The 14,353-nt window shown below is 37.0% G+C and overlaps 1 protein-coding gene across 2 annotated transcripts; it reads right to left on the bottom strand.

The window, feature by feature from the left end:
- Positions 1–5,253: 5,253 nt before the first annotated feature.
- Positions 5,254–11,702, bottom strand: LYSMD3 (LysM domain containing 3). Of its 2 annotated transcripts, XM_058171417.1 has the most exons (4): positions 11,553–11,702; positions 11,076–11,208; positions 9,993–10,280; positions 5,254–7,916 (listed from the first exon to the last, which is right to left on the bottom strand). In XM_058171417.1, the coding sequence occupies exons 3-4, from the start codon at positions 10,263–10,265 to the stop codon at positions 7,341–7,343; spliced, it is 849 nt and encodes a 282-aa protein (XP_058027400.1). In that variant the 5' UTR covers positions 10,266–10,280; positions 11,076–11,208; positions 11,553–11,702; the 3' UTR covers positions 5,254–7,340. The 2 variants fall into 2 exon arrangements, with proteins under 2 accessions (XP_058027400.1, XP_058027399.1); XM_058171416.1 differs by lacking the exon at positions 11,076–11,208.
- Between the last annotated feature and the right edge of the window lie 2,651 nt (positions 11,703–14,353).

Below are 14,353 nucleotides of genomic sequence, written 5' to 3'. Positions count from 1 at the left end.
GCAACAATAATTAGAATACTAAAAGGGCACACGCAAGTACAGATTGAAGTACATTTCATAACGAACCTGGGCATCTAAATCACAAAGCCCTAAAATCATATAAAAACCCATCCACTCACCAGACTGTTTTGACAGCTATCCCATAACCAATTGCTATGCCACTTTGCGTCTGATTCCTAATAAATGGAAATCTCCTTTCCTGCAGCCTGCTTCCAGTCATTTTTCCAGCATCTTTCTCCTGGCTTCGAACTTGACCAGATTTTACTTCCAACCATACAAAGCCAGCTGGATGACTTTGGGCCAGCTGATTTCTGTTAACTCTAGGATGGAAGTAATGGCAACCACTTCTGAAATGGCAGGAAAGTTGCCAGGAGTTAACCCTGACTCAAAGGCATGTGTATACGTACAAAAGATATGTCAATAAAATTGGCAGTGCAAAAGGACATTATCAGTTGTCTCTACCAGTTCATCACAACAGGGGCATAAATGTTTTAAGAGGAGAATTTTATTAAATCTTCGTAATAAAGCTGAACAGAGAGAATCACAGCAAACCACAGTAAAGGAATTTAAATGGGCAGGGACTATATTAGTGTCTGTCTGTCTGTCTACTTTTCTGTATAGTTTAGGCAGCTGCCTATCGGAACCTTGTGCATTTAGCAAATACATAAAAACTTAGGAAATCATTACAATGTAAATGAGGACTATAAAAACTATCTCTTAATCAACATTCCATACATTTTGGTGTGGCCCCATTGCCAGGAGAAAATGCAAATCTTCAAGGCTTTCTGGAAGGATTACAGTACACATTCAGGGCCATCTGGATCTCAGTGGAGAGAGATCGTGTTCCATAGGGCAGGCACTGTGAATGAAAATACATAATGCTATCTAAATCCCACTAGATGGCATTGTTTCACCGAAGAGATTTGGTGCATCCCATCCTTTCAGATCTGGTAGATGAGGTGGACACAACACAACTGAGGTCAGACAATCTCAAATAACCTCGTCATGTGGGGCGTTATAGGTAGCCAGCAGCACCTTAAATTACACCCAAAAACCCAACTGGGAGCCAGTGCAGTAGTGTTATGGGAGCATTCAAAGGTACACCCAACATTGCAGGTATTACAGCATTCAGAAACTGATCCAATACATTTGGGACCGCAGCATTCTGAAGTAGATTCTGAACACTGCTCAGGACAACCCTAATCTCATACAACAGTGTGTGTTGCACCAGAACAACTGGGAAGGGACTAAGGTGTGAGTGACCCTGAGCGCAACCTTGCATTCTAAGAATGGATGCAGTTGGCGTACGTGATGCATTTATATAAAAGGGCTACTAACTATAGTTGTCCCCTGTTCCTTAAGCAGGAACTGTGAGTCCACAAAGATCCCTAAATTGTCAGAAGAATTGCATCCCCATCCAGATTCAGAATTCTCTAGATTTGAGAAGTTCTCAAGATGTGAGAAGTTCTATAACCTAATGTCTCTCTGTCTTGCTAGGACTGAGTCGTGAATGGGAAAGACCCTTGACAATACCATTTGGGAAAGACACAGCTATATCATCAGCAAACTCAGAGGTTCCCAATCTTTTTCGCCCGCGGCTCCCCCGGAAATCCGACCTGCAACTGCGCATGCGCACCAGACGCGCCCGCGGCTCCCCCGGAAATCCGACCTGCAACTGCGCATGCGCACCAGACGCCCCAGAAATGGCGCATCAGCGCCGGACCCAGCGGGCGCAGGTATTCCGCGGCGCCCCCATGACGATAGGACTGAGTCGTGAATGGGAAAGACCCTTGACAATACCATTTGGGAATCACTGAGCAAACTGATTGTATTTAACCCTGTGCTCGTGGATGATCTCACCTAACGGCTTCATAGAGAATGCTAAATAGAGGTGGGGAAAGAGTCAGGCTCTGGGGTATCCCAGTCCCTATCACCAGACCTTCTCTCCCCGCAACACTGACTGGAAGGCCCTATTTGCCTGAACTGCCCCAGCACCAACTGGTTTTCAGAGGGAGTTTGCAGAATTTCTCAAGGCTTTACTTCAAGCTTGACTGAAACCCTACTCACACCTTTGGATGAGAGGGTGACAATGACTTTAGACTGGATTGACTCCATATACCCTCTTTCTGTGTGTGGATCTTAGTGGATTCAGTAGTTTTTAGAAAAGCTCAAGATGAAACAATAGGGTTGAAAATGAAGATGAATCTGAATAAACACATATTAGAGTCCATATTAAGGACTACATCAAGGCAGTAAGAGGGGCAAAACTTTATTTTTCCATTGTTATTGTACTACAGAATGCCAGCCAGTGGTACTCTTTAAAATGACTCGGTCATTACTGGCTAGAGAAGAGGCAGAGAAACATCTGTAGGGTTCCAATGATGATTATTCTAGACATCTGACGCAAATTGCTCAGATCTAATTCCAATTACACATCCTATGGAGCTGGTTAAACCACTGTATTGTATGATTTACATTAGTTTAAGCCCCCTTCCTCACTTGAGGAAGTGGACAGGTTCTGAATATGCTATCAGTTTATAAATATAAAATCAATGCCCCTCATTGATTAAATCCTCTCTAGAAATATGACTGAGTACAAGTAGCTGTGAAATCATCAAGTTAAACCACTGGTTTTATCAGCCTATATGGAGGTAATAGTCTGCCTCCTCAAGAAATCATCCTTAGAGGAAAGTGTTAAACGATATTCGCAGAAAGCGAATCTATCTCAGATTCCTAAAGACACTAAAATGATGCTAGAACGAAATATAACGATGGAATTAACTGAAGCACTTAAAAAAACAAAAACAAAATGGGAAGGCACCTGGCCCAGATAGATTACCAGCGGAATATTATAAGACATTACAGCAGTCGTTGAGTCTCCCATTGTTAGAAGTTATAAATGAAGTTATGTTAAAGATGAAAATACCTAAGTCATGGTCAGAAGCTTGTATTACACTTATTCCAAAGGAGGATATCGACCCACAGCAAGCTAAGAACTATAGGCCCAAATCTTTGTTAAACCCAGACTACAAAATTTTTGCTTCAATATTGGCAGAAAGACTCAAAAGATATTTAAACAATTTTATACATTCTGATCAAAATGGGTTTCTGCCAAAAAGACGGATTATAGACAATATGAGGATAATTCTGGATACCTTGGAATATTATGAGGCACATCCCAAAAAGCAAATGGCTTTGATATTTCTTGATGCATAGAAAGCTTTCAATAACATGAACTGGATTCATGCTACTACAATTGGAACAGATGGGCTTTGGTAGAAAGTTCATTCAGGCTATAGGAGCTATATACTACAAACAAACAGCAAAAGTAATGATAAATGGAGAATTGACAGTGTCGATTGAAATAAAAAGAAATTATCCTTAGTGTATTGGATAATTTCTGACCCATCTACAATCTCCTCTTGAATTAATGCCAAGCACATCATGATTTTTATCATGCAAATTACATAAAATATGTAATTTGTCAATCACATCACAGAAATTACATACTTAATGTCATTTGCTCAAAGGCCTAATGGTGCATGTGAGGTTATCATGCCTTCTATTGGATATCTATGGACTATACTATGCCATTCAGCAGTATTTATCTTTCAAAAGAGATAATTATCTTAGATTAATGCATCAAGCTAAAAACCAGACATTGTGAGCCCAAGGCATGGATTATTATTTTTTTTACTATAAAGAAATGAGACATTCACTTCTATCCTCACCAGTTCAATATATAATGAATTATTTTGGATATCATGCTGACATTCTTCAGTCTATCAGTATAATTGAGAATTTTTCAGTTATAGGACATGAGCTGAGATTCCTACATACATACATTTTTCCTTTAGCTTTACAATTGAATATTGAACTCCCAGAAGATTGATAAATCTAGTAGGCAGGAATCCTGCTATGTAGCAAATGTGTCTGTGTGCTGGTGAGATCATTATGAAGGGAGAGTGCACATCACCCCAAATATGGAGTAGGAGAGCAAAGTCGCTCTTTGTATGACCAAAACCAGAAATTGAATTTAAAGAAAAATTTAGAGGTACTACAATTCAGAGAAAGTCCTGGCTTAGGCTTTTTCACTTTGTATTTCAAAACACCTCTTCTGATCACATTTTGTGTGGAAGATTTTGTTTAATGTACCACTCTTTTATTTTCCTGACAAAACTGTCAGTTTCCTTCAACAATCTGGATGATTTGGGGAATAATTTTGATTAGTATTCGGTAAAATAACAAAACATGGCTAAACAAATAAATCATAAAAATTAACACTTGAATCCCCAATCCTGCCACAAATTCAGAAAAGCAACTGGGGTTTGGTTTTCTTACCAGTAGGGGATGCTGGAGGGGATAGGGCAGCAGGGAATCCACAACCCTATGAAACTACTTGCATTAAATTGTGATTTCAGGAACACAGCCAGGCCTAAAGGTAGGTTATGGGAGAAGTACAATTAATGTTAATGTGCTTTCCCCCTGACTTATTCAACTTAACAGAAAATGTAGAGTAGGAAAAGGAGATATAAAGTTTTCCATAAGGGGTCGAAATTAGTTCAAGAGCCAAAGATTGCCCAATAGTATTTGGTCAAGCAATTCTGAATATTTGGGCAATTCATGGTTTGCCCAATCTGTGTACAGTTATTAGATTTGACACAAGCCTTCCACACTAAACCATAGGTGTTTTTAAAAGTTATGCCACTGTCATATTTTATGGGTGACATTATAGTGGAAAAGGGAAGGCCACTGTAAATTTCATCTTTCAGCTACAAAATTTGGTAGTTTGCCAAAAAATTAAGACTAGTTGAAATTTCCTGTCCTCCAATACAACTGCATAATAGACGTGACAACTCTGAATATCAGCTCACCTTAGATAAATCCTAGGATGCATTGTATAAATAGAAAAATATTCTTGAAGAATATATATGATGGGTTATATATTCTATGGAATCACAATATTTTGCAACCCTTCTAATAATTCTAAGCATTTAGAACAAATCTCAATTTCCCCTTTGCATAATTCAGTGAGAGTGTATTTCTATGTATATTTCTATCTGAACTGTACTTGATTTTAATGTATTTTTTTTTCTTTATAAGAGTTTATTGTTTAAACTCTTTATATAAGAATGTAGTTTACAATTCACAAGCTTTCTTTAGATTTTATAGAATAAATATATGACACACAAACTTATTACTAAATATAAACATTCTATAATTCATATGGTTGATTCATTACTCTAAACAGAATTAGAAATATATATATATATTTATTTATATTCTTTTTGAAATAATACTCTGGCCAAAGGCCTTTTGATAAATTCTGAAACTTACATAAATCTCATTTTGTGAAAATTTCTTTTCCAAATGACAATTAAACTATTTCATATGCTTCAGTTATGTAGTATACTCACAAACCTGATATTCTGAATTTAATTGCTTTATTTTAGTGGAATTTCTTAACTTAGTACTCCAGGTTTTTTCTTTAACTTCATATTAACTTTTCATAGTCTTTTCAGTCCTTCACATGATGAAAATGTACTTTGGGAAAGATAAAAACATACAGCAACATTGCATAAGGATTTATAGCTTACATATTCTTGACCTTAGTTTCAAAACGGACTTGTTTACATAATTTTTATGAAGAAACCTTTCATTTGTAAGTATACTACTTATTCATGAAACACTATAGATCAATATTTTTCAGTTGTAGAAATAAGGCACAACTCCTGAGCTATGATAAAACCCAAGACTGTTTAACCTATACTTATACTGTATCTTCCTTTAATATTTTCCTTTCAAACTTCTTAATTCAAGTTATAAGAAAAAAAAAAAAATGTAGCATACTTGAGGTACTCAACTTCTGGTACTTCAAAAAAGTGTAGATGGTTAAAAAACATTACTATATGCCACCCTGTATGTTTTATGGCATAGAGATCTTTAAAATAGTATTGCACAGCTTATTATTTTTTGTTTTCTAGTTCTATAAGTCAGTCATACTTGGCTTCTAATGTGCCAATTATAGAGCATGTCTTTAAATTTTCAGAAATATTCCACTTGTATTTCTTTGCTTTGCAACTAATCATATGCTAAAATGAAAAGAATGTCCTTTTCCCTCTCTTAAGTATACACTTGTAGTACATTTCCAATAATGCCCTAAGGAACAATAGGTTTGTTTTCCAAAATAATATTGATTAGGTAGCTAATGCAGGAAGGCCCTGAATGGGTGCAAACACAATAGAAAAGTTCCAAATTAGAAGATTCAAGAAGGAAATAAGCCACTAATACTGTATTTGTTTAATGTATTTTTATACATTTTGTGTGGCTGCCATCCTCTAAGTCTTATCCATGTACAGAATTAGCTTTATAAAGTGCACTAAACCATAGCTGCCGAAACATGGTTTTCCACTTTAAAAAAAATTAACTAGTAGAACTAAGTCAAAAAGGTTCTTTAAATATCCCAATGGTTAGGTTATAATAATATACCAAATGAAAGCCCAAGCATTTAATGGCTTAGCACAATATTCAGCTCAACTGTACATGTGATACATTAGTGGCAATGGATTGTTTAACTTCCACAATGTCATTGTTATGATCTTGAAAGAAATCTGATATCATATTACCATTCCTGGTTTCCTGCAAGTAGGTAGTATTCTTTCACTTTAATTCTAAATCATTTATAAGAGGGAGTTTGTGCAAACTGCTTGTGTACAGTAAACAGCTCTTCTGCATTTGAAGATATGCAGTATTATTCAATGCAACGAGCACTTTAGGAACAAAGAAGTTCAAAGAATGTGGAATTCTTTCACCTTTTTTCTGTTTAGGTTTCATTCTCTGACACTCATTGCAGTTAGAACAAAGGAATTATATGAATCATTGGTTCCTTTTCATTATATAGTGCTCTTCAAATAATTCAAACTGATTATTCTGTTCAGCAATACCAAGCAGTGTTCTTGTTCAGTAAATCTAAAAAACCAAACTATTCCTAATTCCATATACTATGGTAGAAGATATTATTGCTTGATGTAAATAGAATCTCCATACCATTAAAGCCAGAGTAAACATTTTTAAGTAAATATGAAGTTTACACTAATGGCCTTCACTTAGATTGATTACAGTTGTATTAATTTCAATGGCAGGGTGGCAGCTTAAATCCATATATTTTAGCAAATCCAGATACTTTTACTTTTTCAATATATTGACTACTTTTCCACACACACAGTATATTATCATTGGATAGCCACTTTACAGTTCCACTCAAAACATTTTCATGCTTCTTTGCAGAATATATGGCAAGAATGCTCAGACATTTAGCATGTAAAACCAAAACTTAATCCTCATGAAATAGGCTGCTTTATTTCATTTTCTAATGGCTTTGACTGAGATGGTGCAACTAACGAATATTCCACTGTAGAATGATGACTGACATCCACTTTGACCAAAACTTCGTAGTATAAAAGATAAAAAACAGGCGTTATAATGCCTACTACCACCATTATTACCACTGCTGTCCACCATCCAATTCCCCAGTCTGCACCATAATAAGGATCTTTCTGTCTGACAGTTTTACCATCTGGTTCAAAGTTCAATTGTTGGGTTGATAAAGCAGAAACAACTTCATTAAGATTTTCTCTTTTGGTAGCATTACACTTCACTATTTGTTCTATATCACGGTCCACTTCTTTCAAAAAGTTACCAGCTGTTTCAGTAGACGAGAACAACTCAGGTGCTAGTGATGAATCTGAGAATTCTGTGGAATATGAAGAGGCGGCAGATCTTGAATTCTGTCTATTTTTTGGAAAACAATGTGTCTCTGTCAGAAGGCTGAACTTTTTAACTGGAATTTTAATAGTTCTTAGTGCAAAGAAGTCCTGGTCTGTGATAAGATTGTTCACCCGTTTGATATCTGCTACCTGAAATGTTATAATAAAATAAGTTAGCTTCATTTAAAAAGTTAACTGAATCACTCCTATTACTTGCAACTCATTTTTTTTTAAAAGAATCTGTTCTGTCAATATTGATACAAAGTCTTACTTTCAATATCAAACTAAATTATGTCAAATAGTCAAACTGCATATTAGTGTTCACATTGCTTGCTCTCATTTTTCAAACAATTTTTGGTAGAATGAATTCTCTTGGGAAGAGATCAAAAGTGCTGGTTCACTGATTTTGGCTTAACCATTGAACAAGGACAATCCAAGTGAATCACACAAATGAAGGTAATCTCTTTATCCGATGAAAGACGTTATATCATAGCCCCAGTGCCAGTACTTTTTTGCTTTAATCAAAAAGTACATATCAAGATATGTCACTATTTGAAAATTAATCATTGTGCTATATGAATAAGAGCTCAAGAAAGACTTGAGATTGCCAAGAATAACAAGTTGGCTAACAGCTATTTTATAAGCTACTATTTTTTTCTTTTAAAAAAAAAATCCAGAAAGGATAGAAGGGATGAATCACCAATTCCAGCTACTTCAAACTGTGGGAAATGAATCTTCTAAAATAATCAGGATATGGCTGAGTGTTCAGGTCTGATTCTTAACATGTTTGTTGTTGTTCACTTGATTTTGGCTCAGCATGTAGTATGAAACCAACTGTGAATCAAGGTTAAAGGCTAGGCCTTAGTTTGCTTAAAAATTAATGACTGAATAAAATGCCTAAACAATTACCATTTAATCATAGACAAACCATGGCTTGAAACAATGGTAATCCAAGTCAGTTTTAAAGTGCTACACAGATATAATATTCCATCTGCATCCAGTCTAAATGTATTTAGTAAAACTACTAATACTATTATTGAACAAAAATAACCACTGAATATAACAAAGCCATTTGAATACAGGCCTTAACCTTTTGCACAAATAAGCATTTTACCTATAGTCTGCAGTAAAATTATTTGATCTTATATATCTTGCACACCATTTTTCATAGTTTAAAATCAATTAATTGTAATTAAAATCACAATATTTTATACAAAGATTCTTGCTAATAATGTACAAATACACATATATCATACATATATACATACGACCACTAAGAGAAATATTTATACAAATATGTACACATATACATATACACATGCACATACACTGACCACCAAGAGAAATATTTTAGAACATGAGGACAGGAACAAAACTCTTTTTTGCAATTCTGTAATGCAGTCATTTCATTTCTTGGAAATTCATAGTTGTCTTCCAGTTATTGCACTGAAGCTAAAAACATGAGATAGGTGCTACCTCTGATACCTTCCTGCATTCCAAAGCATTCTATTTTTGAGTCTAAAATTATGCACAGGATTAAACATTATTCCAGCTGTATTCAATATTCTTTCAAGAACATATAGCCTCATTTCATTATCTACTAGCCATCTGATTTAAGGTAATTATACTGTTGTATAATATTTCCTATTCTTAATTTTTTTAGAAGTACTGTACCTATGTATCCTTAAAAACTAATGAAAGAACTATTGAAAGAACTCTATAGTTTTAATTATATGTTTAAAAAGATGCTTAGCAATTTTTGATAGTCTTAATTTTCCTTCCCCACAACAAGGTGCTAAGTTAAATAAAATTATTTTGAGTACCCCCTCCCTTTAATTCTGCTTATCTCATCAGGTAGCCCCATTAAAGTCCAACAAATAAAATATAACTACCAGCTGGAAGAAAGTTGACTTTATATGAATAAAAATAAAGAATTCTAATCCTATACAATCTTCTAACTTTTGGAATTTTCTGTATCAGTTTCATAAAATACTGTTAGAGAAGAAAAATATTGAAATTTTAGCAATTACCAAAATTTATAATTAACTTTGAAAAACCATATGCTTCTAGTTGGCAAACATATACTATATATTTGTACAGTCCAGAATCTAATACTATAAGTAAACTTTCAAATTATGTTTATTGCATAATTTTATTTAAAACATTCTACATTTATATGTCTCTAACATATGATAATTATATGCAACTGCAAAAAGAGAAACTTACTGAACAACTATACTGAAGAGCTAATGCATTTAGTGTGTCTCCTTCTTGTATATCTTTAGTTATAAATACAATATCATCCATTCTTTCTCTTGAAGTGCTTCTCCGAGTTTTCTCTTTTCCCCGAGGTCGCAATTCATATATTTCAATTTCATCTTCCAAAACATCACTGTCAGAACTAAGATTGTTCCCAAACGGATATACGTGGCTATCCACTGAAGCGGGCTGTGCAACAGCTGGGAGTTGGAAACTTAAAGTCTGGCTTTTTCCTGTCATTCTACCAGGAGAAATCTAACAATAAAAAGAGAATGAAAAGAGGGCAACTAAGCACAAATGTTTTTAAAGATGTACACACACTAATTCATTCAGCTCCCTATTGACATATCTATTCCTCTAGATAATAATTCAATGAACACAGACCCTTCAGGTTCATATTTTTTTAGAAGTCAATAGAAATAAACTGTTAAGACAGCATTATTTCCACATAGGACTGGAGTTAGTTATAGCAGAAGAAAGCAGTTATTAAGACTAATACATAAAGAGTAAATCACGACCCAACTGGCAATATAATAAAAACTTTGTACCAGGATACATTAGAAACAGTATTAGACAGATATCACGAACACTTGTTTGCAACAACCTTTGATCAAAATGTTTGAGAAGTCAAAATTCAAAATAAAGAGGCTTAGATAATGAACCCCCTTGTTTTTAAAAAGTTTGATCAAAATAAACTGAATATATACACTCAAGACTCCTGCCTCCTGCAATTAGATATCAAAAGATTGCTCTAGATAAACAACTTCCAAGGTGACCTAAAATCCCCGATATTAAATACAGGAAAGGGAGCAATTGTTCCGTTCTTCTGGATCAAGGACCGCCCCTGGTCTCTGATGGCTATGCCATCAGACGCCTCTCCAAACTGTGTTGCAAAATCTGAAGGTGAATTTCAGTTGCACAACTATTATTGTAACCTTAGTTAAAATCAAATAGTTGATATGATGATTCACCGGTTGCATTTGTCACTATTCACATCTGGCAAGAAGTTCCCGACGTCTCCCGTATACTTTTGAAGCCTCAAGCACTTACACGTAGGCAGGGAGGTCTTCGGACCAAGGAAATCTCCAGCTCCCACCACTACGGAAGTTATTGAAACAGTCCCACTAAGTAAAAGGCGAGTAGAAACTCCCAGATGATAAACGTGTCATCTTGCAGGACACCTCTGGAGTTTTAACAAAAATAAAAAAAAATTAAAAATCCAGTAGCTGAAGCATTTCCCCCATCCTAACAATAGAAGGAAAAGATACACCGTCCTGATGCCACGCATCAAAAGCCGGGAAACTGGAACTGGAAAATAGGATTCCAACAAAGAGGACGGGCGAGTTTGTGATGGAAAAGAGCACCGGGGTCTGTGGCAGATGGGCAAAGCTGTTCAGTGGTTCTCCGCAACATCTCTCGCCCTGGGCATCTGACCAGCCCCCGACCGACTCCAGAAATTATTTTTCTAAAAAAACCTCCCCTCCTTTTTGTAATACATGCAGACAGACTGGCAAGCAGATTACTTACCAATCTACCCAGGAGCGGCCATTTGCGGAGGGTGTGTTTTTCAGCGCCGGCTCAACGTTCTCCGCGGATGCCACTATGGGAAGCCTGGGAACTGAAGCGAAATACGGCTACTTGGCAAGAGCGAAAGCACCCGCGCGTCGACAAGATGGCGGCCGCTCTGCTCGCCTACCTCTCGTGAGATCTCAAAATCCCACGAAGGCATTTTCCAAAATGGCAATACACTACTCTCGCGAGATTTTGCAACAGCCCATCTACTCTTTTAGAGAGTTTTCTTCTCTTCCCTCTCCCCAATAATTTCGTGATATTTGTGCTTGATATTTGTGCCCCTCCCATAGTGCAGACAGTCGTTAATATCGTGATATTACAGAGTTTTGTATACTGTATATCAGTGTTTTCAAATTCGGTTATTTTTAAAATGTGTAGAATTCTGGGTGTGAACTCCACACATCTTAAGCACCTATTACAGCAATTTGATGTGTGTATCTATTTGTTACCACGCACAGGAAATACTGTGAAGACTTAGTCTCTGCTTCAGAAAAATAGTACGGTACCATGAAGTTGGAGAAAGTGCAGAAGAGAGGAACCAAACTAATATAGGAACTAAAGCATCTTCCCTTAATAGAAAATAATTATGATAGTTTTTAAAGGTTAGAAAAAGTGTAAGAGGATGTGTATAAAAGTGCAGGGGGGAAAACATGAATGTTCTAGACAGGGTGTAGGAATTTAGCACCCACCCCCCTCCTAGAAGAATGAAATATTCTAGGAAATATTTTAAAAAGCAGAATATTATACCTTCCTGGATGAGAAATGGAGAAACATATTTTAAAGACAAAGGAGCTCCCTGCAACTTCCTGACTCCCCCCCCACCTTTGTCAATGGGCCATTAAAAGCCTCAGCTAAGCTCACTCATTCTCCCCACCTTTGTCAATGGGCAATTAAGGCTTCAACCAAGCTCACTCAATCCCCCCATGATTTGCAACACAATACAACTGAAACTCACCACATGGCATGGCTCAAGCAAGCTTGAGAGACAGCCAGCAAGGCTAGCTAAGACTCCCACCCCCTGGGAGTCTGACAACCAATCAGGATACTCTTCCTGTGCCCCAGAAAGGTCAAAGCTCAGAAAAAGCATAAAGCCAGGGAGCACACAGGATCTCAGCCCTTTTCTGTTCAGGAACTCAAGCCATGTGATCCTGACCACCATTAAACCATCTTTCCAAGCAGCCTCCATGTTTCCAGTGTCTTTGTCCCCACTTGGAACTGAACCCAGATGGATATTTCTTCCAACAATTGGCGACCCAGATGGGACTCCAAGCTAACCTAACCAATGGACCTGGCCCAGGTAAGCCTCCCTTGCTAGCAGCAGACCCATTGAGTCTGTGGGTAAGTTTTCCTGGACCTTGGCCATTTGGAACTAGGTTTTAAAGGGGTTTTGAGTGTTGAGCTCAAAGACTGCTTGGAAAGAAGGTGAGTACCTCTAAATTTTAATTTTAAGCATGGAAAAGCATGGGAAATATGTGTATGCCTGCATGTGTGTGAATGAGAGAGCCCTTCTCCCAATCATAGCTGGATCTTGCATCCTCTGTGCATTTCCTAACCGCAGAAAGACCAAAAGTCTGGAGAGCATGGGGGTTTTGCCAGAGCACAGGACCTTCTGTTAGGGAAGGAAGAAGTGTGTGTGTGGGATTCCACCTGAGGAAACAGTCTGATTCCACCTCTTTGAGCAACCTCTAGCCGCACCTCTACCTACTGCTAGCTCCACCGAGCCGTGACCGGTAGGATAGAGAAAGCAAGGGGGGGAAGCCAAATGTGGAACTTTGTGTTTTCGAGGAACGGAAGCCGAGCAAAAGGAAAAGAAGTGTGAAGGGGGGAAAAAGAAATATATAGGAACTATCGGTGTATCTAAAAAGGAAAGCAAAGCCTAAAGTGGAGCATGTGGAGTGAGAGGAGGTGCTCGTACCTGCTGTAGGGGCAGCAAGGTCCTCCGGGATCACTATTTTTTATTGGTGATCTTCAAATAAGAGTTCCCTTAAGGAAGGGGCCCATACTTGACAGAAGGGAGTCGAGTCCTTCGGATACCTTTTTTTCCGAAACTGCGGAGTGCCCGGCTATGACAAAGTGAGCCTCACATTCCGAGGATCATGGGAAGCGTAAGCTCGAGGGTGAGGGAAATCCCTGAGAGACATGCTTGGGGCCTGGGACGCCAGGCAGGTGCCAGTGTTGACTGGCATGCGAGAATAGAAATTGAAGAAATTGTGTAAAAAAATGGGCTTTGCTAAGAGATAACACCAGGAAGACAAATTTGGCTAAATAAAGGTACTTAAAAGAAAAGGGAAATATATAAATAGGAATGTTTGGGTTTTTGTTTTGTTTGTTTTGTTTGTTTGTCTGTCTCTTTCTCTTTCTTCTATGGAACCACGTGGTCTGTCTGTTAAGATTTGTGCCTTCCCTAATTTAACTGAGATTTATGGCGGGAATGATCAGTGTGTGTGTAAATCTCAGAGTTTTGTTTTCCTCTCTGTCCTCCTTGTTTTTATGTGTGTATGTCTATCTTTGTGGGCCCTTGAAGTAATTGTAACTGTAAAATGTATCTGATCTCTAGAGACAAGAATTTTAAATTGTTAAAGAAAAACAAAAGGTTGAAACAATGAAAATGGGGAAGAGAGAGAAAAAAAAAAAAAAAAAAAAAAAGGAAAGAGCCTTTTTCCTGTCTTTGTCCGGCCAACAAAATAGTAAAAAGGACTTTTCATCCTATTTCTGTTTTTTTTTTCTCCTCTCTATCTTAAAGTAACAACTCAAGT

This window comes from Ahaetulla prasina, chromosome 2 (assembly GCF_028640845.1).
Source record: "Ahaetulla prasina isolate Xishuangbanna chromosome 2, ASM2864084v1, whole genome shotgun sequence".
NCBI lineage: Eukaryota > Metazoa > Chordata > Lepidosauria > Squamata > Colubridae > Ahaetulla > Ahaetulla prasina.
This window is presented reverse-complemented; position numbering and strand designations above follow the sequence as displayed.